The 22,909-nt window shown below is 42.0% G+C and overlaps 1 protein-coding gene across 1 annotated transcript in view; it reads right to left on the bottom strand.

Annotated features, from left to right (window-relative positions):
• Positions 1-22,608, bottom strand: part of wwp1 (WW domain containing E3 ubiquitin protein ligase 1) — a 50,043-nt gene extending 27,435 nt beyond the window's left edge. The window contains exons 1-7 of the mRNA XM_080020339.1: positions 22,497-22,608; positions 7,859-7,915; positions 7,393-7,483; positions 6,634-6,769; positions 5,937-6,061; positions 3,292-3,444; positions 2,668-2,743 (exon numbers count right to left, since the gene is read on the bottom strand). Of these exons, the coding sequence (XP_079876465.1) occupies positions 2,668-2,743; positions 3,292-3,444; positions 5,937-6,061; positions 6,634-6,769; positions 7,393-7,462 (560 nt within the window). The 5' untranslated portion in view covers positions 7,463-7,483; positions 7,859-7,915; positions 22,497-22,608. The remainder of the gene's footprint in view (positions 1-2,667; positions 2,744-3,291; positions 3,445-5,936; positions 6,062-6,633; positions 6,770-7,392; positions 7,484-7,858; positions 7,916-22,496) is intronic.
• Between the last annotated feature and the right edge of the window lie 301 nt (positions 22,609-22,909).

The raw sequence follows: 22,909 nt of genomic DNA, 5'->3' as shown, positions 1-22,909 counted from the left end.
AGAAAATCCGGACGGCAAAAAGGAATAAGCGATACAGTATGTTGCTATGGTTATAACTCCAAAAAAATACATGTGAAAAAAATAAATGTCTGTTATTAAATATGAGAATTTTAGTAATGTTTAGTAATTTTATTAGCCCCTTGTTGTCCATATTTGCACCAGACTTGATCTGCGACATAACATCCGGCTTATTCCATCACAGAGTAGGGCAAATTGTGGAAATATTTTAACTCACGCAGAGACGTGTTGTAAATATTCCTGTATGCACGAACCAGCACAGCGAAACTTGTCTTGAATTTAAATGAGAAACACTCCTCGCGAAAAGTCACAAAATCTCGGCGGTGCACGACGTTGCGTAGGTCCCCACACGCCAAGCTGCCACCCCCTGGTGACTTCATTAGCTTTTATATTATCCATTTATCAAGGATTGTTTGTTAAGGTTAACAACTATTGTTAAAGGAAATTCCTTTAAATTTGCATCCCTCGTACAGAGCAAAAGAAGAGTGAAATTAAAAAAACAGAAAGAAACAGAGAGAAAAAGAACAACAAAAGAAAGAAAGAATTGGAAGATACATGCGGGAGCCAGGATGACAGAAAAACCCATCCCAGGAGGATAATTGTGAGCAAAGCACACAAACAAGAACAAACCATGGAGGAAAAAGTGGCAGGGGGAGAAAGGCATATCCAAACGTTTATCACTGTCTTCCTGTGTGTGGAGTATTTTCCACTTCACTGAAGCAGCAGGCGACCGCAATGCAGATGCGAACCCCCCAACCTCATGCAGTGAGGCACGTAGACTGTTTAGCCCCTTTCCCAATTGCACTGATAGCTGTAGATCCACTGGCAATGTTCCACATTGGCGTAATGTGGGAAAAGGAGCTGTGTCGATGTTGGTGTGTATGGAGGTGTGTATGAAGGGAAGCAGTAACATTGCCGGCACAAGCATGTCAAGTAGCGGTGGAGCCAAATCCGAATACCGGCAAAGCACAAATAGCTGGTTTTTAAGAATATTTATTCCGTACAAATATTTAAAAACGTATTTGTTTTCAGGAGAAAGAAAAAAGACATTCGGAAAAATGGCACCTCCAATCCGAATGGTGTGGCCCGGCTACAAAGACGAGAAACTGAAACACGTCCGGTCTCTACAGAAACAGGTCTTTATGTTTCTTAAAAATGCGACTCAAACCCTCGACGTCTTTTAGAGTTAGGGGTGGAGAGGGGCACTCTATGGCGTATATCAGTTCGGGAATTATGAAGTACTTCGTGTGCGGTGACATTGGGCACAAGCGCTTCGCATGCCCGCCGGCTGCACCGGAGCACGGAGCCAGCGAGGGAACGAGCAGACAGCAAGAGGTAAAACAGGAGGAGAAAGATCCTTCTCCAGAGGCAGAGAGTGTAAGACTGGACGACTGAATTATCACACTGATTTAATGAAATTTGGTTAGGGTAATTGCCTCCGAGGGCTCTGTCCCCGCTCCGTCAGCGGCGGGAACCACATCCGTCCAGGAGGGGCGGGGAGAAGGGGAGGTGGAAACTGAAGCACTGGTCTCTGAGAGCCAGGAAAAAAACCAAAACCGATTCAGATTGTATGTCCGCTGTGACAGATTGTACAAATGATCGCATCTACACTGGACATAACCTACTCACCCTAACCCATTACGTACTGTATCCTTAACAGTTATCTAATGTCGGAACAGACTCCATACAGAATTTCTCCCTAAAGAAGGCCAATGTGTGAATGACTACCTAGTGCCTTTGCTGGAAATGTTTTATCCAGAAATGTTATGGATTCCATGTTTCCATGTGGGAAAGGTACATTAGTCTCCTTGTCTCCGGGTTTACAACAGGGGGTCTGTTCACATGGTTGAAAGGCACATTCATAGTATAATAACAGATATAAATCAGGAGGAGCGACAGAAAGGAAATGAATGGGGAATGGGGAGAACATGGACGGGTGTGAAAGATGGCTTCTGTCCCGACTGACTTCTGTGTGAACCTAGAATACTCTGAATACTGAGTCACCAGAGAAGTATTTTTGATGATGGATCTGATAGATTGTTAATCCGTTGTATAAAGCTTGATCGGCGATGCACTTCCTGTGGTCGGTCTTCAAACCTCCAACTCACAGTTTAACTAATTGTGGTACTAATTATCATCAAGAGACGCAGGATATTATGACAACACCAAATTAGAATTATAAGAAAAACTTCTCAAACTGGTAAACTAAAAAAAAAAAAATCCTCTATTTGATTAAATGGAATTCTGGCACTGGGTAGTGCAATCCACCAACACTTTGCAATTGCAATTAAATGAATTTTGCTTCTTAGATTTTTTTTCTTTTAATCCAATTTCGTTTGTTTTCTTTTGTGAGCTTATTCTTACTCTGTTTTCAAATTAACTTCATTATTTTATTCTACTTTGCCAATGCATTTTGATTGGCTTTTATTGTGACTATTTGATGGTCTTCTTTTAATGTAAAGCGCTTTGGGTTGCATGTTGTGTTAGAAAGGTGCTATACAAATAAATGTTGTTATTATTATTTGTTCATAAAAGTTAAAAAAGAAAGAACTTCAGTAGATTTTTGAATAGTTGAAGCATCTTAAGCAGGAATACTTCAAACCACGAGGAAGACTGTCTGAATAAAGAATGTCAACAACTGCAGTTTACCTGTTGGCAGCCATCGAGGAAGATGATGATGATTCCGCTCCATTTTCATGAATAGCGTCCCCATTCTGTTGGACTTCTGCAGAGGGCAGAATAGAGATCTGTCACACACACACACGCACACACAACACACACACACACACACACACACACACACACACACACACACACACACGCGTGCAACTATGATAGCGTTAACGGAATCGCAGGTGGTATAAACTATGGATTAAAAAGGTTTTTCCCCTCAAATCAGCTTGTTCTGGGCAAAACTGGTCGTTTTAACATTTTGGTTCCTGCGTTTCTCCCCCAACTTAAAAATAGTTAATACCGTTTGGTTTTTTTTGTTTGTTTTTTTACACATTCAAAGGGAATAGAGATGTCGTAGTAATGTTTATGTTCTGGAACAATTACATATGGTTACATTTCATTTAGGTATTTGTTTCCGGGTTTCGTTTGCAGTTGCCCGCGCTCCGGTTTCAGAGATCCCCTTTGTGAGTTGTCTAAGCAATTTCATGCATGTGTTAATTTCTGCGAGTATTTCTGCACGCGTATCCGTACACATGCGCACGGCAGTGTGTAGATACACGTCGACAGATGAATACATGCGGAGGGAAGGCAAGCGCTTACTGGTGGAATTTGTTGCGTTGCCGTTGGTGAGGGGTGGCAGCTGCTCCTGGTCGGCGTCAGTCAGGCCGTCCAGGTAGACGACGAGCTCCCCTGTGGCTACCGGAGCTCCCTTGTGCTCCACACTCAGGTTCAGCACCTCCTTCACATTCTCCACTACCGGGGGAAGGGGGTGGGGACGCATTCAAACAAAAGGATTCTTTAAAGGAACGATAATTAGGCATGGTTCATCTTTTAAGTCACTCTGCACGACACGTGTGCTAGGGCATCACTTGGGCATGCGGTTCGATTTACAGACATGTACTTATTTCTCAGGCAACGTGGGAACTTATAGCTGCAAGAAGCAAACAAGCCACTGCGTGCCATAAAAAAAAAAACACCTGGCCGGGTTCCAAACACGCTCACTCTACAAAAAGCCAGTTTCTGAGAAACAAATGTGTTCCATCTAGGGGCGGGGCCAAAAATAAAAATCTTGTCATCTGCTTGGCATTTAGCAACGATTTGACGATGTTTTCTATAAGATTGTGGTATTGATTACTTGATATTAATATGATTTCCTTCAAATCTTTTATTATACTGCAACAATACTTTATTTTTCATCCACATTCTGATTTGCCTCATGCTTCTGTCCAGACTTCTTCTCGTTGCATAACTTTATAGAACTGCAATGACTTAAACGCAGCAGCACAAGAGACTGAACTTCCACCATGTTAGATGTTTACATTGCACACCAGGAGGATAATGAGCATTTAACGATTTTTTTTTAGTGATTAGTAACAGTGAGCCAAGCAGCAAAAAGCTGTTCCAACCCGTTGTGGCTTGCCAAGTTCTCAAACACTGATAGTAATTCTAGCCCTCCAGCTTGATTTGGAAATATCAGAACATTTAATGTGAAATATGTTTCATTAAAACAAGACCAAAGTGCTTTAGTCATACAGTTAAGAGTGCAGACTTGTGCTCAGTAATTCCAAAGCTGCATATTGTGCTCAGGATTAATTTAGCCCCTTGTTGACAATGCTTGGCGGGCATTGTTTTCCAAAATTAAGACTGACCATGAACAGCCTGCGCTTTGATTTTTGATGATTTTTCTATTTTGTTCTACTGGGTTCATAAAACCTTGTTTGATCCCATAAAGCATGGAGAATTAAGACATATAGCAAGCATGCATCAAGACAAAAGTTATCAGACTTGAAGGGTTGTGATATCAAAGTTAGGGCCAGACCGTTATGGACATTTTGTCACTGATACAATACCGATTTTAGGGGGCAAAAAATTTGGATAACCATTATTATTGCTGTGAGGCAGCAGTAAGAAGGTCCTGGGTTCAATTCCCGCCTGGGGCACTGTTGGCACCGTGCGCCGGGCGGGTTATGTCCCAAATAGGAGCCTTTCTGTGTGGAGTTTGCATGTTCTCCCCGTGCTCACATGGGGTTTCCTCCACCTAACGTCAGTAAGGACCCCCACCAAAAACATGCACACATCATCGTCTGACCGGCGATGGACACTCGTCACCAGGTCCCCGGGCGTGTCCACGAATGCTGCCCACTGCTCCTGGCTGCCCCCCCGGAGGAAGGACAAGCCAGGATGGGTTAAATGCAGAGGCCGCAGACGCCACCACCCAAAGTATGTGCATGTGTGTGTGTGTGTGTTGTAGTGTGGTGTGTTGCGTGATAATTAAAGATTCTTCTTCTAAATATTTTTAATAATAACTTCAGTAAAATAAACCCAGATAAAATCAGTTTGAACGGTTTTGATAATTAACTCAAATAACAGAAACACAAATGATTTCTATCATCAAAAGCACTGGCACTCTTTCCACAAACAATTCCAGGACAGATTGCATAGTGACGGGGCCGCTGTCGCTTTCAGAGATTGCATTGTGGGTAATGTAGGAGTCCTGTTAGCACAAGGTTAAATGAGGATGGCGGAGAGATGCGCTAATGAGAGCAGTTATTTGCGTGTTAATATTTTATTCTAAAAAGTTAGAACGTGGCTGTCCACTAGCTGTCCTCAAATAAATGAGTCCAAAGAGTATTGCCCCACGTCGCCATGGAAGGAAATCACTCATTGTTGGAAGTTCCCAATAACAACGTTCCATTCAAACGGACTAAACACTGTTTGTGAAAGCCCTCAAAGACATTTCATCTACTTTTGGAAGCAAAATAAAACTGGCACGATTCAGACCTGTGGCTCTGGAGCTGCAAGCGAACTCCATGTGTGAGGACACAAACACGGAATATGTTTTTGACTGACGTGAGGTTGAGTAAGGAATGTCACAATTTTAATTGTAGAGCTAAAACCCCAGCAGGGGTGAATACAATTTTATAGTAGGCCCGTCTCTGGCTATTCTCCAAGATTACATTTAATCGACTCTTAAAACCTACGGACGAATATTGACTTAATTCAAGATTTAGTTAAGCAATTGAAAGTCATACGAACATTTGGAATTTTACTTACTGCTCCTCGCAGCTTCTAAATCTGTTCATGCTGGTGTAACCATTGTAACCCTAATGTAACCTGGTGCATTTCCTCATGTCTGGTACAAACTGTATAATGAGCTATATCAACAAAATGACTGGATCAGATCTACCAATTAGATCCTATTAAGGTTGGAATGTGCGTGTTTGTGTGTTGCAGCCAAGTCATACATTTTCTGTCATGCTGCTCCAAGACTTGAAGGAGGTCTAGTGCGGCTTTTCCCAGAAGAGTGTCTGCCTTGAGGGCATGGTGGCTCCACACCCTGAAGTCCACCTGCGTCTGTGGGGATACATTCCTGAAGGAACAGGAAAAGACAAATCACACTCTTGAGTTAACTTTGAGCACAAATGTATTAGTAAACAAGTACCTCAAACTGACAAAGCCCAAGGACGGTCTGATACAGAAGGCAGGTGGGTGCACAAGACACACAAAAAAACAACAACAAAGCTTGCAAAATATCACAAGAGAAGGCCATCTTGCTGTTAACTATGCCAAGTCTAAAATCATTATGATTTTTTTTTTTTTCTAATCTTTTAACTGTGAAGCACTTTGTACCTTTATTCTGAAAAGTGCTTATAGCAGCAGACTGTGGCTTGGGTCTGTCTGGAATGGGAGCAGTGGCGATATAGATATAAAATAAATATAAATATACACACACACACACACACACACACACACACACACACACACACACACACACACACACACACACACACACACACACACACACACAAACACATATATATATAATAGAAGATGTGACTTATATATGAGATGTGACAATTGCGCATGAGCACATTACGATGACTGTGCTGAAATGATATATCGTGCAGCCCTAGCACATGCAGCATTGTGTTTGATGCTTACAGAGTGAGCCTCTCGTCCCATTTGGGGTTGGAGGAGCTGTGTGACTTTGCTGTGCGGCGTGACTGCCCGTCCGCTGTCACCTCCACATAAATGGACCCAAACAGGCTCTTCTTCCTCCTGAGTTTGGCACAGGAAACTAGACATGATTGAAAGAGGCAGGTGATGGAATAAGCAAAATGCTAATGTGCAACCCTCAATTATTTCATCACCACGCAGTTATCCTGGCAGACAGTTTCACAGACAGGTGTCCATACCGCAGGAAATATTAAAGTACTCTTAGCAACTCCTTGCTTGGTCGTTGGGTAATGTGACTGCAACTTAATTGTATTTTTGCATTGCTGTTTGGAGCTGATAAGAAGGCTTAAGCACGCTTTATGCTTGCCGCAATTGCAGGGGCACGGGGCAGCTTCCGCTGCAAATGACATCACCAGGCGCTGGCGCCATAGTGCTTGGGGATCTCTGAGATTTTGTGTTCGGTTTCAAGGTTTCTTCATAATCATATCACTGGACCTTGTCACTACATCAGTACTACAACTAGTGTTTTTAAACTGGTACTTGGACAATGAATGAGCAATGCCGAACACAGTAGGGAAAACAGAAAATCTTCTGATGGGCAACGTGTGAGACCAGTAAGCACAGCATCAGACCGGCTATCTGTATCTGGACTCCGTGTGGGAGAATTTTAGGTTTTTTTTCCCCTCCCTAAAGGGCAGGGTTGAATATTCTTTTCCTCTATGACCAAGTATTGGTATGACTCACCAACGGCATGGAGCTGTGATGTTCCTCCGTGGTTATGGCTGGACTCTGCTCTAGATGAGGCCGTGTCCATGTCACAGACCACAGTGGAAGACTGATGAAAGGGGGCAAACATAATAAGGAAACCTTGCTGCGGTATCATCGGCTGCCTGAGACGGTGACTAGCACCATGAGTCACTATGAGGAAATGCCAGCTTGATAAGAGTGCTGTTGCACTTTGAAGTTTGTCCTTCACCGACTGTGCAGCATAAATGGGGCTGCTTTAAATCATAATGTTTCCGTGAGTCACTGTTATGCTTATGCATGTTTTGTCATGAAGGACCAAGATTACCAGACTTTACTGCTGACTCGTATGTACCGATTACTGGAGGACGTAACCCAAGCTTGTGTTTGAAGTCCTCTTGATATTCTGGCCAATATATAGCAAAGCATTTGTTTTTTTTCCAACATGTGAATTGTGTCTACCTACATTTGGTGTCTGTTGCTCAGCTCTCCAGTTCAGCCCACTCCGTGTCCCATGGTTCCCCTGGAAAAAAAAAGGATCGTTTGTTAATATCAGGTCAGCTGGTAGAAAAATCACAATGAATCAACCAGTCGGTCAAGGCTCTACTCTGATGCTGACTCATGGAAGTAGTCAAATAATATGAAGGTGCTTGGGCTGCCCCCTGAAAGTCGACGAGTCAAATCATCAGTTGGAAACCGTCAGTCAACTGAGATTCTTCAAGTCAAGCACATGTCAGTCAGTGTGCATTATAATAAGTTTTTGACAGGAAAGTCGGACATATTTAAATCTCTCCGGTCATAATGTCCGGTGAAAATAATTCCCTCCAAGAACAATTTGAATTAGTGCCGAGTGAATTATTTGGATAAAAAAAGTCTGCAGATCTGTTCATTTCCACGCTCGGTAAGTTGCAACGGGAAGCCAATCAGTTTGGACAATCTGAAGCTGACCTGAAAGCTCACCTCTGACCAATCACTTTTGTTGATATAGAACTAAGCCCCGCCCCCTCCCTCGTGGACAGGTTGCGCTTGTAAACACAGTAGACACACACGGTGCGGAGACAAAGCACAGCGTCCAGAAGAGAAGCAGAAAGATGATGACACGTACATCCATAGTTTGGCTTTTTTTTGGTTATTTAACTTTCGACCCAAAGCAGACGGTAAATGTTCATTGTGTAAAATATGTCGACAGGACGTCCCGACGAAGACGGACAACACCACAAACTTTATTATTTATTTAGACATATTTGTCATATTTATTTAGTTTTTAGGTAAATATTAAAAGGGGCTGCACTTGTTACTTATTGTTAACGAATGGGAAAATATTTGATTTCAAGGACTAATATTCATCATATTTATTAATTTTTAAAAAGGGGGCGTGCAACAGATGGGACTTGTTTTATTTTGAATAATCAGTAAATAATATTATACATCTACATGCCTTGATGATGTCACTCTATGTACCGTAGCCTGCTTAGCAATTGTTTTATAGCTCAATAAACAGATAATATTTGACCAGAATCCCTCCCATTTGTCCATGACATTGAAATCTTCTAGGACACATTGACTGGCACCAATTTTTTCCAACAGAAACTCTGATTAGAACAGAGCATCAAATAACCTTTTGCCTTTGCCAACTTAGAACAGTAAGGAATAGCGGGAATACCCTTGAATCCAGTGTTCCTCCTACTTTGCCACAAGCAGGAAGGCCACCCTCTAACCAGAAATATTGGGCATGAGACAACCTTAGCGCCAATGCTGAATCCAAGTCACACAAGTTAGACCCCTGCTGATTAGAAAAACATGCAGTGTGAATTGTTTAGTCATTTTGGATTTAGCAATGGGATTCTAAACAAGGAGAATCAATCACATGTACCTAAATAGAACATGTGCACCTAATTTTAACGCTTAAAATAAGAATAAATTTAATTTAAAAAACACATAGCCTTCATTTATTGTGATTTGAAAAACAAACAGTCCCTCTCAAAACTGTGAAAATCACTACAAGCTACTGCCCTACCCTGAACCAGGAAGTGGGAAACAAATTTTGAGACGATTTGACAGTGGTAGAAAGCAAAATGCTGGCTAATAGGCAGTACCCCAGCTTGAGGAGGGTGCACATCCACTTCCTTCTGATCCTGTATCGAGCTAAGCCTTTGGTACGACATAATATTGACAGCAATAGGCCTAAACACACTCACACACACAGAAAGTCCAAATTGGAGCAGGCAACTTTCAAGCAGCTTACAAGAAACCCAATTTAAAAGATAGGGACAGTATGTGCCAGAACCAAATTATAGTATGTGGGCAGACTGTTGCAATAAGATAGGCAATTATCCATGTCAGCAGCACAGCCCCAGGATAAGCTGTCTGATACCCTGCTACGATAAAGGAAAAGCCCCATGGCCCATGCGAGCTACGACGGCTGACTTTATAAAGTAAATAAATTAATCTCATTATACCCCTTGAAATGCATCATCTCGTAAAGTTACCAAACCAATGTTTACCAAATAGAGATGCACCAATTCTGACATGCAGATTCCGATTTGCTGTACATCGAAGACACATACATCCCATGAACTGATCATGCTCATGTGATTGGACAGCTGCACATAAGGACTACCACTGCGATTTTCAGTTACCACAATATTGAGTTTTCTTATTTTGGCACCGTTTATTATTGTTCCGCATAACTATGGAACAATAATAGAACATGAAACTGTCACCGAATTCCAATAAAATTGAATATGGGACTGTCACCAAGTTTCAGCCTGTAACTCTCAGTGAGTTTTAGTAGGACCCAACATACTGTATAACTAACCTGGAAATGTCCAGTTCAAACTTCAAACGAAAGTGTCTTTCACTTTAAGTGCAAATATACAATTATATATATTATTTATTTTATTAACTTTGCAAATTAATTGCACTCATTACAAAACAATAAACAAATAAAATAAATGGCCAACTCTTCTCACTTTCGTCGAATGGAAGTCCTCCTTCCCTCACCGCGCATTAAACCAACTGAGTCAAATCCAATGACTTGTTTTACTGACTGACTTGTCAAAAACAAAGTCTAAAAAAAAAAAAAATGTATATATATGTATATATACACATACACATACACAAATAAAAAGAAAAACAGTCAAACCTTTAATCACAATCGCTCCGCTGTGACAGTGATAGACACGCATGTCTGCACAATTTTGGAATATTGTCAGGCGATAGATACATAAATAATTGATCCAATATTCTTTGTATTCCTTGAAGTGCCTCTAAACAGCCAACATTTTTTTTCTTTTGCTCTCTTTTTTGAGCGTCAACTAAGCAACTACGTTACGTTTTGTTGGTTTCGGGTTTGAGTGTTGGAGCATTTTACGAGTACAGTACACGAGCAGTGTACTGGCCATGTAAATTTGACCGGAACAGAATCTGAAAATATATCTGGCACTCGATGCATCGATGCACCTCACATTTTATTTGTTAACATTACAGTCACATTTTTGTGCTTTCTTCTAACTCTCCCACTTCCCATTTTAAGTTCAAGGTTCAAGAGGTTTATTCGTTACATACATATACATACTTTCATACATATATGCAGTGAAATGTAATGCAACGCACCCAGTGATAACACACAATATGTCCTAGGGAAAAATTTATTTCTAATAGACCAACTAACTTATTCCTAAAACGTAATACAGATAGTCGAATACTTATAGAATAAAATAAAAATATATAGAATAAAATAAAATACAATAAAATAAAATAAAATGGAATAGATAAAGGGAATACCTCACAATGCAGCGTTACACCTCAGTGGATAATAAAGTACCGCTCAGTGCGCTGTGTATCAGTGGATGTTAAGTGAGAGGAGAGGGAGGGAGGGAGTTACAGAACCACAGGTCGTAGCATTTGGTCCAATCCCAGGGATGTCGTTTAAATACCCAATAAATGTAAGGTACTGTTTTGTATTGATTGATTTCAGTCATGAAATTAAAATTTTACACACAGTTCCACAGTGTTTTTCGTCCTCGGCCTGCATCGACGATTTTATCTATTTTTCTTAACTGCAACAGCGAGGCCTGGAGTCACTCACACACACACACACACACACACACACACACACACACACACACACACACACACACACACACACACACACACACACACACACACACACACACACACACACACACACACACACACACACACAAAATCAACAGCTGCCAAAAGTAGATAATGGTGAGGGCAGAGTGGAACAGCAAGCATTTTAGGGGAAAAGACGATAACTGGAGCGATCCCGTGAGCGCAGCGCAAGATTTACACCCACAATATTCCCCTCACATGCTCTGTTCCGATCCCAACCGCATCTATAACATTGTATGAAATAAATTGCATTAAAAGTCAGAGTATTAAGACTCTGATCTCTTATGAACAGCATTTAGATCAGGGGCGTCAAACTCCAGGCCGCGGGGCCAAATCTGGCCCACGAGAAAATTTAATGTGGCGATATATGATGTTATTGATAAAACTGGCCCGCAAATATTTTTTTCAAATCACAATGCTTAATTAATCCGAACAAATGTACTTAATGTTTTCAAAATTTAAAAAAAAATATGAATTAAATAGATAATAAGAGAGCTATTCCTAACAGGATAACAAGGCAATTCACTGTACAGGAGGAAAAAATAAAAAAATAAAATACGCCAGTTTTCCTTTGACATCCAACATAGCCTCCCTAGAAGAAGATAACCTGGCCAGTGACCCCCAGGTCATTTGAGTTCCAGACCACTGATTTAGATGAATGAAGGAAGTCTTGAGATATGCTAAGACAAGCTCCTTGCTGCCACACCATAAATCTTAAATCACAAGCTTTATCACATCACATTGAGATATTGACTTTAAAGATAACTATTCCACATTCCGAGATAAAAAAAAAACCCATTATGATCGGGTTCGCCAATCAAAGATATATTGTTCGTCTATAACCTTTGAAATAACTTGTTCCCTGCTATAACACAATCATGTTGCATTTATATCAGCTCACAAACATGCAACCAAAGGCAATTAGAAAAAGAAAATGACTAAGCTCCACGAGACATTTAAGTGACAACATGAAGCACTGTTATTTTTCATAAAACAAAAACAGACACTGTTTTCACAAAAAAATGGTAAATTTCCTTTGTTTCATTGCAACAGGTTACACTCATTAAATTTTAAAGAACAATGAGATGAGTACCATCAACTTCCAATCATGAAAATAAGAAAGCAGAACAAACTCTTGGCAATGCTGATCAATACTTGGTTCAACACAAATGCAGCATTACTGCAGCATATTTAAAGATACCAATATTTTTAGTGAGACACTGTTTACTGTCACCTTACTGCCCTGATGCCTTAAGCTGCCAAACATGGTAATATCTGCATGGTGTTTATTCTTATCCAGCTGAAAGTGACAAACTTTTCAGTAACTATTCATGTCACCAACCTTTCCAAGCAGACAGAAAGCAACAGATTTCTATTAGACATTTGGATTAGAAGAATAAAAACAGCCTAATTGAAACACTGTTAGATGGAGTAAATTGGAATGTCTGCTTATTTTTGAGGGCTTTGGGGAAGATTTCGAGCAGTCTTTGGTTGGAAATTGCTGCATGATCAAGCCAGCCCTGATATGAATTTTGTGGAGTTTTTGCAGATACAATTGGATTTAATCAAATCCAATCTTATTTTGACCAGGTCAGGAGACAAAAAAACAAAGTGCAAGCTTTGTGAACTAGAATTCATGCAGTTTATTCATGCTTTGTTTTCAATAAAAGTATGGTAAATGTCATAACGTGTTTCATAAAACGCTCCTTTCAAAAGGCTACCACTAATCCAGCTGAACCTAAAACCTTATTGCACTTGCCTAGAACTTAACTGGTGGCGTTCTATCGTGTCCTTTATGAAGTCAATGCTGAAAGAGCCAGAAGAAAATTATGGCATGAATAAAAGAATCCCTAAAAATATTTCAGGCTTTTATATTTAAATTGTAGGGAGGGTGAAGTCAACACAAAAGTCAATCTTTGATGTGAAAAGTTGGCCAAACTCACTGCAATCAACCAACATTTTGTGCTAAAGCTGAAACAGCTGCAAATATGCCCTTATGGTTGCTTAACCCTAAATTCAATGCCACCGCTAAACGGCTGTTCCTCATATTGCAATCAGCTACAAAATACAGCGATCAGCCACAACATTAAAACCACTGACAGGTGAAGTGAATAACATTGATCATCTGTTCCAATGGCACCTGTCAAGGGGTGGGATATATTAGGCAAAAAGTGAACGGTCAGTTGATGTGTTCGAAACAGGACAAATGGGCACGCGAAAGGATCTGAGCAACTTTAACAAGGGCCAAATTGTGATGGCTAGACGACTGGGTCTGAGCATCTCCAAAACGGCGGGTCTTATCGGGTGTTCCCAGTATGCAGTGGTTAGTACCTACCAGAAGTGGTCCAAGGAAGGGGAACTGGCAACAGGGTAATGGCGCCTATGGTAATGTGCGTGGGGAGAAAAGCCTAGCGCGTCTAATACGATTCCACGGAAGAGCTACTGTAGCACACATTACTGAAAAAGTTAATGCTGCTATGATAGAAAGGTGTCAGTACCCACACTGCATCGCAACTTGCTGCCTATGGGGCTGTGTAGCTGCAGACCAGTCAGAGTGTCCATGACCCCTGTCCACCGCCAAAGCACCTACAATAGGCACGTGTCAGAACTGGACCATGTAGCAATAAGGAAGGTGGCCTGGTCTGATGAATCCAATTTCTTCTACATCATGTTGATGACCGGGGTTAAGGACCGATCTGATCGAGCATCTATGGGATGTGCTGGAAGAACACGGCCGACCCTTGGGGACCCCACCTCGCAACTTACAGGACTTAAAGGGTCTGCGGCTAACGTCTTGGTGCCAGATACCACAGGACACCTTCAGGGGTCTTGTGGAGTCCATGCCTCGAGGGGTCATAAGTGGTGGTTTTAATATTGTGGCTGATCAGTGTGCGCGCGCACACACACAAGCACATGCACACATGCTTGGAAATGTGTAAAAAAAAAAAAATACAGTATATGTATGAATGTATTTTAAGGTGATGAAACCTTGGATGTCATTAGTTCCAAAAAGTCAGATGTCACCATGTCAGCTCACTGACTGACGTGCGCCTACCTACACTTTCTGTCCTTGAATCACAAGCTTAGATAAGAAAACCTGAGGCAAAAGGCTACCAGCTGACTAGCCTTAAGTGCTGCTTATGAGGAGAAGGACTCCTTTGTCTTTCTTTCGTGCCTATTGAAATATTGACCAAGTTAAAGACACCCCTACACTGAAATAAGCGCATGAGTGGAGTGCAGCCTTGTTAAAACTCCCCTATAAACAATATCCAACTGTGCACTTTAGCCATGCTGGCACAACATTTTCAAATAGAAAAGTGGTTTGGGATAGTGCCTTGCTAAAATAGCTTGAAAGTAGGGGTGCACCCACACCATTACTGAGTACTAATTGTTGGGTCTTGAACATTGAAGTTGTAGGTCGTGGAGTTTTTTACACAAGCACAGAATTGGACCAGATACTGGTAAAAAAGTGTAATTGATAATTACGATTTTTAATGTATTTTCATGTATAACACCCCCCACCCCCAGAGCAAAAAGAAGCCATATAAACTACAACTACATTGGCAAACATTTCTCCTCCGCAAACCCAAACTGAACCTACGCCTCCTCTGCTCTCAGCCATCCCATCCCCAAGAGCTACTGTATACTACTTTAATTTCTTGCGCTAGTAGCAGAATTTAACAATTCAGTCATAAAGTCAGTCCTCCACATCGGTCTGGAGATTTTAAAAGTCCCAAGCTCCCTCCACCTTGACGTGTTTTGGCACAAGTTAGGGTTGCCGCGAAGAAGGATTACAAGGTGCCATTGAAAGCCTATGGTTACTGGTGACGTTTGAATTACAGTGAGCTTTATAAAACTTTCCTGTTTACCATAATACAAGTGCGCACAGAGACCAATATTGATGAGTTTGTTTCATAACCTCTTGGCAGAGTCTAACTTTCAGCTCTAATTAATAATCCAGAAATCCAGTAAAAGAGGTTCACATTGTAGTTCTGTGAAAATATATGCTACGCCATTTTAAGGTAGCAGCCGATGAAGAAGCTAGTGTGGAAATTTCCAAAGCTGTAAAACAGTCCTGATTTCTGATATGATCAAAGCGAAGAGGCAGCTAGCCTTCATTTAACTGTCCTCCTTCATGGAGCATTTATATTTGACAGCCAGAGAACTGAAGGGCAATTTATAAGGGACTGGAACTAAGGCCCTGTTTACACCTGGCATTAAAATGCGCTTTGGGTGATCCGATCACAAGGAGACTAGGAGGAGACTCTAAATACAGGTGTCAACACGCCCAAGACACATTGAGGACGCATTGCGATCCAATCACTCAGGGCCGCATATGTTCACATTGTTTTAGCAGTGTGTACTTGAATGTGTCCTGGGCCACACTGAAGGACCGCCTACTCAACTGACGTCCTCTGCGTAAGTGGAAGTATTTACTCAAACAACAACAAGAAGCCACAGCAGAGGCGAAAGCCTTGGCTCTTCTCTTTCTTTTTCTCATATGCATTTGGTTCCCAAATCACGTAAGCTGGCTTTGTCCACAACATCTGAAATTTTCAAAAAGCTCATAGATACATTACAAGCACAAACATCTTGGCCGATTTTGTTTGCCTGGATCACGCCAAGGAATAGACCCAGTCTGTATTATTTTGATTCTGCACGCCAAGATCTTCGCATTTGGTCTTTGCAAAGGGAAATGATGTACATGTTTTTTTGCATGTAGAGTAGGGAAGTGAGATCCGATCACATGTGGTTACTGGATATGCATGTGGAGACGTATTCTCATGCCAGGTGTGAACAAACATACTTAGAGCTGTCCACTTGTGACCGGATCACCCAAGACACATAAAAATGCTAGGTGTAAACATGGCCAAAGTCTGCCAGCACTCTCCAGGGTCCTGGCTTGTGAAAAAGGGATTGCCTGAGACGCCTGCTGATGAAACGGACTGTAAAATGGACAAGCCTCATTAGGTCAGGCCTTTGATATGAAAACAAAAAGCAGAACGTATCCTTTTTTTTTTTTGCCACTCTACTACAAAAATGCTAAAAAAAAAAACATCACTGATCTATAGTTTATGGTTTAACAGTTAGATGATGCACGTCTGTCTGCAGAAATGTATTATTGCATGCATGCAGTACGGGATAAGCTTGGCTTTAGCCACCTAAAGTTAGTTCAAATGCCTTGTTCTATCTACACTCAGAATGAAATGAATCGGTAGGGTTTTTCTTTTCCTTCAACCAAGTGCCTTTACAATCATATAATTTCAGAAACCTATTTTGTAATCGTTGGGGTCCAGAAACGAGCTCATACATTTTAAAGAGCACAACATTTTAACGCAATAAGATATAGCCTTGTCAACAGTCGTCTTTATATACGGGCATATTTACAGGTTGGGCAATTTATTTCCCATATTCCCAATTTATTTCCATTCATTAATACTGTCTTAATGGGCACACATCCAATCTATAACATGTAGATTTATGACATGAAAGGGAACAACACTTCCAATTAAGTGTTTGTGGAACTCAATATACATGGTCTGAGATTAACTTTAACATATGAAAAGTGGTTGGCAACACAGCAACGAGACTACATGAGAGGATTGAAAATGGCACAAATACTCTTGTTGTTGTGACACCAGGGGCCTGTCTCACACAGACCATTTAACCATCCGACAAAGTTTTAGCTACGCAAAACCTACCACACTACAACACACGCATATATACACACACACGTTTTTTTGGGTGTTGGCCCGTGAAATGTGGCCTCTGCATTTCACTCATCCTGGCTTGTCCTTCCTCTGGGGGGGCAGCCAGGAGCAGTGGGCAGCATTCGTCGACGCGCCCGGAGACCTGGTATCAAGTGTCCATCGCTGGTCAAACGATGGTGATGTGTGCATGTTTTTGGTGGGGAAAAGGCTCCTATTTGGGAGATAACCCGCCGGAGCATGGTGCCAACAGGGCATAATCAGCCTCTCTCAGCCTCTTATTAATCCCTGGGTGCATTCACATAAGAGGATGAAATTTGACATGAAGCAGCCAAACGTGTGAGACATGGAGAGGTATTGAGCAACTTATTTCACATCAGAAGAGCAAGATATAAGATATTATAAGGCGAGTAGGGCCTCACGATTTAGAATAAAATCAGAAACATGATTTTCTTGATGTAGTTTAATTGAGATCACAATTCTCAGGGACACAAATTTCATCCCTACCTATTATGTTTGCAAAGTGTAAACCCAAATTCAAGGTATGTTTACAACCAAGCACAACTTAATGGAAGGTAACATGCACCTTCACAATAACTGATGCTTGATGGACGTACCAGTCCAAGTAAATACGTTTCTGATCACATTTGAGGCTGGCACAAAACGCTTGATAGCAATTATTTCAGCAGATCACAATCCTTTTGTAAAAACAATGCACCAACTAAGCTTGGGCGATCATGCAAAATTCCAATCACTGTATATCGACTTTATCAGGGGCGCGTGTATGTGTGCGGTGGGGTTCTCGTGCATAGAACGTAATGTAATGTGAAATGCAGGGTCTCCCCGTTCCAGAAGTGCAGGATTTACTGTTTAAATCCTACTGTTTAAAGTATTTACACAAAAACATCTAGTTTTTGCTAAATTAAGTATCAAAGCAACAAGGAAAAAACCTGTGCATCCCCACTGTCGGGACAATGGGGACACACAGTTTGTTTTGTTTTTTTAACAATATGGAATGGGTTAGTCCTTTAACTCAGTTGTGTTTGAGAATGTTGTTTCATATATGCAGGAAACAAACAAAAAAAAAAATCGATCTAAAATAAAAAGACAGGCACGGGAGCTGGCATGCGCCGCTGTCTGGAGGAGAAACAAAAAAATACATTACATTTTCCATACAAGTAAGAAACAAAGGAAAACAAATAAATTGAAATCTTTCTCTATGAGATTATATTATATATTGCTTTATCATAATCACAAGATTTGCATATTGAGCGGCAAGTACACGCGGGGGAGGGACGGGGGGGTGCCCGAGCACCTGCCCCACCGACCCCATGGTGCCCTTCTTATCAGGTGCCCTTTTTTTATAGTGTTAATGGGCATCAGGGTAGCAGATTGTCTGGGCAAGATATATTTATGAGGAACACATCATGAATCTCGGCGCACCTGCGATGTGTGCGTGCTGCTCCGTTTTCCCAGAGCAGCCAAATGCCTTGAACAGGAGCTTGCCATGTGCCTTTTATTGTTTTTTGAGCACCTGCACCTCAACGTCTCTGTACGGGACTGTAGAGCGGGGAAGTGGGACCCGATCACCAGTGGTTACTCAACAGCTCTAAGCGGAGAGGGGGAGAGCCTCCGCTCTCCGACGCAGTCTGTGCCTTGACCTCTCGACTCCAACACATTCCTACAGCAGCATGGGAGTGGGGGGTATAAAGTGCCTATACTGTTTTTACACCAAAATTAGCGGGTATACCTGAGTTTTTAACCGCGGTTTATCCTGCTTAAATAGGCAATTGACGCCTTTCCCATTGCCAGGACAAATGCCAATTAATAAACATAAACGGCTCATCACCCAGCGAGACTCTGTTCCCTTCGCTCCTACAAAAGAGCCGTTTAAAATAATTGGATCGTTTTTATATCATTACTGGTGGGAAGCGGAGAAGCTCCTCCAGCTCAGAGACCGGCTTAGGGCGGTGCCAGAGTGGCTCGGAGTCCGGCGGGGAGTGTGGGGGTTCTCGCCGTGACCTTCACGGAGCAATCCCCACACTGAAAACATTCCATGGCTCCCCATGATTTTGATTATCGAACAAATAATCTCTTGAACTTGATATGAAATGATCGAATGATACATGGATATTTCTGTCTATTTATATGGCAACGTCCGGAACTTCAATGCACGTCGCATCACGCCGTTAAAGGGGCCGAAATTAGCGGGTCGCCCAGGTGTAGTGTTTACATCAGAGTCGATCTGAGCCGGAACCGATAAAAAGGGTCATTTGACCCGGGACTGAAACCCAGGTGTTACCTTTCCCACCAATGAAAAATGCTGGATGTTAACCGTTACCAGGTTTTTGGCGCAGTGGGAAAGCTGTATTAGTCAGATATGATCCTAATTCATTGCAATATGTATGGAGGACTTCGACTGGCCTGAGTAAGGTCCCTGGGTTTACATTTCTTCTATGTCCTTGTTGTCTTTTGGCAATAGCAACACTCCAAGCAACTCTAATGCATCTGATGGTAAAAGGGCGGGGGGTTATTGTACCATTCAATTACAGTTTGTATATTTCCAGGCACATGTTTACATCTCAATTCAACATTTTATAGATGTAAAGGGCATTGTTTATTTTCTGTTCAATCAAAACAGCCGTTTGAGATTAGAGTAGACTCTACAGATTTGCAAAAAGGCCCCAAGCCAATACCACCTTGTCGCAGCTGATCCTTCCAAGTCTAACTTAACAGTTTCACACCGAAATTAGCGTTTGTTTTGGTTTTTTTTAAACCCGAATGCATTGCACTGCTGCCTCACAGCAAGAAGGTCCTGGGTTCGATTCCTGCCTGGGGCGCTGTTGGCACCGTGCTCCGGCGGGTTATCACCCAAATAGGAGTTTGCATGTTCTCCACCTAACATCAGTAAGGACCCCCACCAAAAACATGCACACATCACCATCGTCTGACCAGCGATGGACACCTGGTACCAGGTCCCCGGGCGCGTCGACGAATGCTGCCCACTGCTTCTGGCTGCCCCCCCGGAGGAAGTAAGTAATTTAAGTAATTTCCCCCTGGGATTATTAAAGTATTTCTGATTCTGATTCTGAAGGACAAGCCAGGACCTGGGAGAAATGCAAAGGCCACATTTCACTGGCCACCACCCAAAAAAGCGTGTGTGTGTATATATATGCATGTGTTGTAGTGCGGTGTGTCATGTGACCAATAAAGAACAAACAATGTCATAAAACTGTAAAACTTGGCAAAAAAAAAGTATTTTGAGCCGTCCAAAAGAATCGGATCAGTTAATGAACGACCCAACACTAAAGTAGAAACAACATGGAGTATCCATGCGGGTGCACACCGGCCGATACGCATACCAGTCCTTCGGCGGCTGGGAGCGGGAACCGGCTTGTAACGATGCTAGAGTGACTGGAGCCCGGTGGGGAGGGTGGTGGTTCTCCGCTGTGCTCCCCACGGTTCGATCCCCACACTCAAAACATTGCATGGTCCCCAATGCGGAAAAAAAAGTCATTCGAAGTCTTCTGATTTTGATCTTGGACTCTAAATGGGATATGAAATGATCGAATGCTACACGGATATTCCTGTCTGTTCTATTCTATTGTTTATTCCAGCTGCTATGGTCGGGCAAGCGCCTCTGCAGCCACACTGCGAGGACAGAGAAACTGAGACAGAGTTTCTTCCCGTAAGCCATAAGGACTGTCAAAGCTGAACTCACCAGGGGTCCTAACAAAAGGCACTGAGACACTCACACAGACCCCACTGCACTGTATGTAGCATACAGTACTGCATACTGTATCACTGTTCTGGGTTATTGCACACTATGCTGTATTGCTATGCTGTTCGGTGTTACTGTATTGCTGTGTCGTACTGTTGTCTACTGGACTGTATATCTCCATACACACTTTATTCACATTCACTTTACTGCAGATATCTGTATATACAAATAGCCTGTCCCATATACATAACTCTATTCCCTTCTATTTTGTACCCCCACTTTGTATTATCTTTTTGTATTATTTAATTTTTATTTATATTATTCTATTCACTAACTGCATTACGTTTTAGGAATCAGTTCGTTTCAGTTAGTTAGCTAGGTAGGAATAAGGCAATTATGTTCGGTTGAGTAACTATTGTGCATAACCTCTGGGTGCGTTGCAAAGACATTTCACTGCATATATGTATGAACGTATGTATATATATGTGACAAATAAACCTCTTGAATCTTTAATCTTTAATCTATTTACACGCCAGTGTCTGGAACTTCCACCGGCAGCGTAGGTAAAGGGGGCCAAGATTAGCAGGTAGACCCAGACCCAGCCCATTAAAGCCTGTGTCTAATTGCAGGGTCAATTGACCCGGGACTGACACCCGGGTTTTTCCCTTTGTGGGAAAGGGGTATAAGTTAATATTCTGAAAAGCTTGGTCTGGCTAGAGTATAGATAGATAGATAGATAGATAGATAGATAGATAGATAATTCATCCTGAGAGGGAAATTGTGGTGTATAAAGCAGCTCATTAAAAAAAAACAGGCAAACAAATAAAAAAAATGAAAACTTGGCGATATCATAATGAACCTTAACCTTGACTACAGAATATTTATATATATATATATATATATATATATATATATATAAATGGCAATATACAATAAACACAATTAACAACAACTCACACCCGAAAATAGGATGTAGAATGTATATAAAATATATAAATGACATACATTAAAGGATAGAAATCTGTAAACACATTCGCTCAACAACAACCAGTCAGTTCATTCGCATTAGAAGTCCAAAGCAATCTAACGCTACGTGATGGAGTGAAACATCAGCCGGTTGTTCACTGTCGGTGTGGTGGGGTCTTGGATGTGCGGAACTGCACAGACATAAACAACCCAGTCCGTGGTCTAGCCTAGCCTAGCCAGCCGTTAGGGTTAGCACAAGTTCGACCGAAAACTAATGACACCCCGTTGCGCGTTGTTTGCGCAACATGTATCGCAGGCCTTTGGGTTCCAGCAAAACGCTCTTTTTTGGCCTCTGCTCAAATTCCCTCGCGTTTATCGCGCAACGTATGCCGCCGCCAGACGGGCCCGTGGGCTTACGGTGTAGCATGCTAGTTAGCCACGTCCGCTATGATTAAGACAGCCCGTTGTAGAAAACTACAGGCAACTGAAAAATGATGAAAGTAGCTTGTGTTTCTGGGGGGGAGGGGAGGGAAGTAAAGTAGCCCGGCGTATGTACACATGTATTTTACCGTGCCAGCTGCTCCACTTTCCGCTGACTCCCAGTACTCCTGCTAACTCGCTGGAGGCCGGACGCTGCGCTACAGCCGCTCCGCCATCTCTCGCCTGCTGCGTTCGACGTCGTGTGGGAAATTGCGCCGGAGCGTCCTCCCCTCGCTTCGAACGCCTTGCGGTTGCTCCCGCTGTTTGAACAGCCGTTCCACGACAATGCGGTTTGAACGGTTTTGTCAACCGTTGTTGACGGTTGACAAAAGAACATTGTGTGAATTCTTGGTGAAGAGGTTAGTTGTTTGCGGATCTCTAGGTTTTTATTGTATATTGCCATATTTTTCTGTGTTGTAGTTAACTTATCGGTTCATCGTGTAGTGCACACATTTCCCGTTCTCTTAAATAACTTTATTGTTATTATTGCCATCTATCTCTC

This window comes from Zeus faber, assembly GCF_960531495.2.
Source record: "Zeus faber genome assembly, chromosome: 19".
NCBI lineage: Eukaryota > Metazoa > Chordata > Actinopteri > Zeiformes > Zeidae > Zeus > Zeus faber.
Note: the sequence above shows the minus strand (reverse complement) of the source record. Positions and strands in the feature narration are given on the sequence as shown.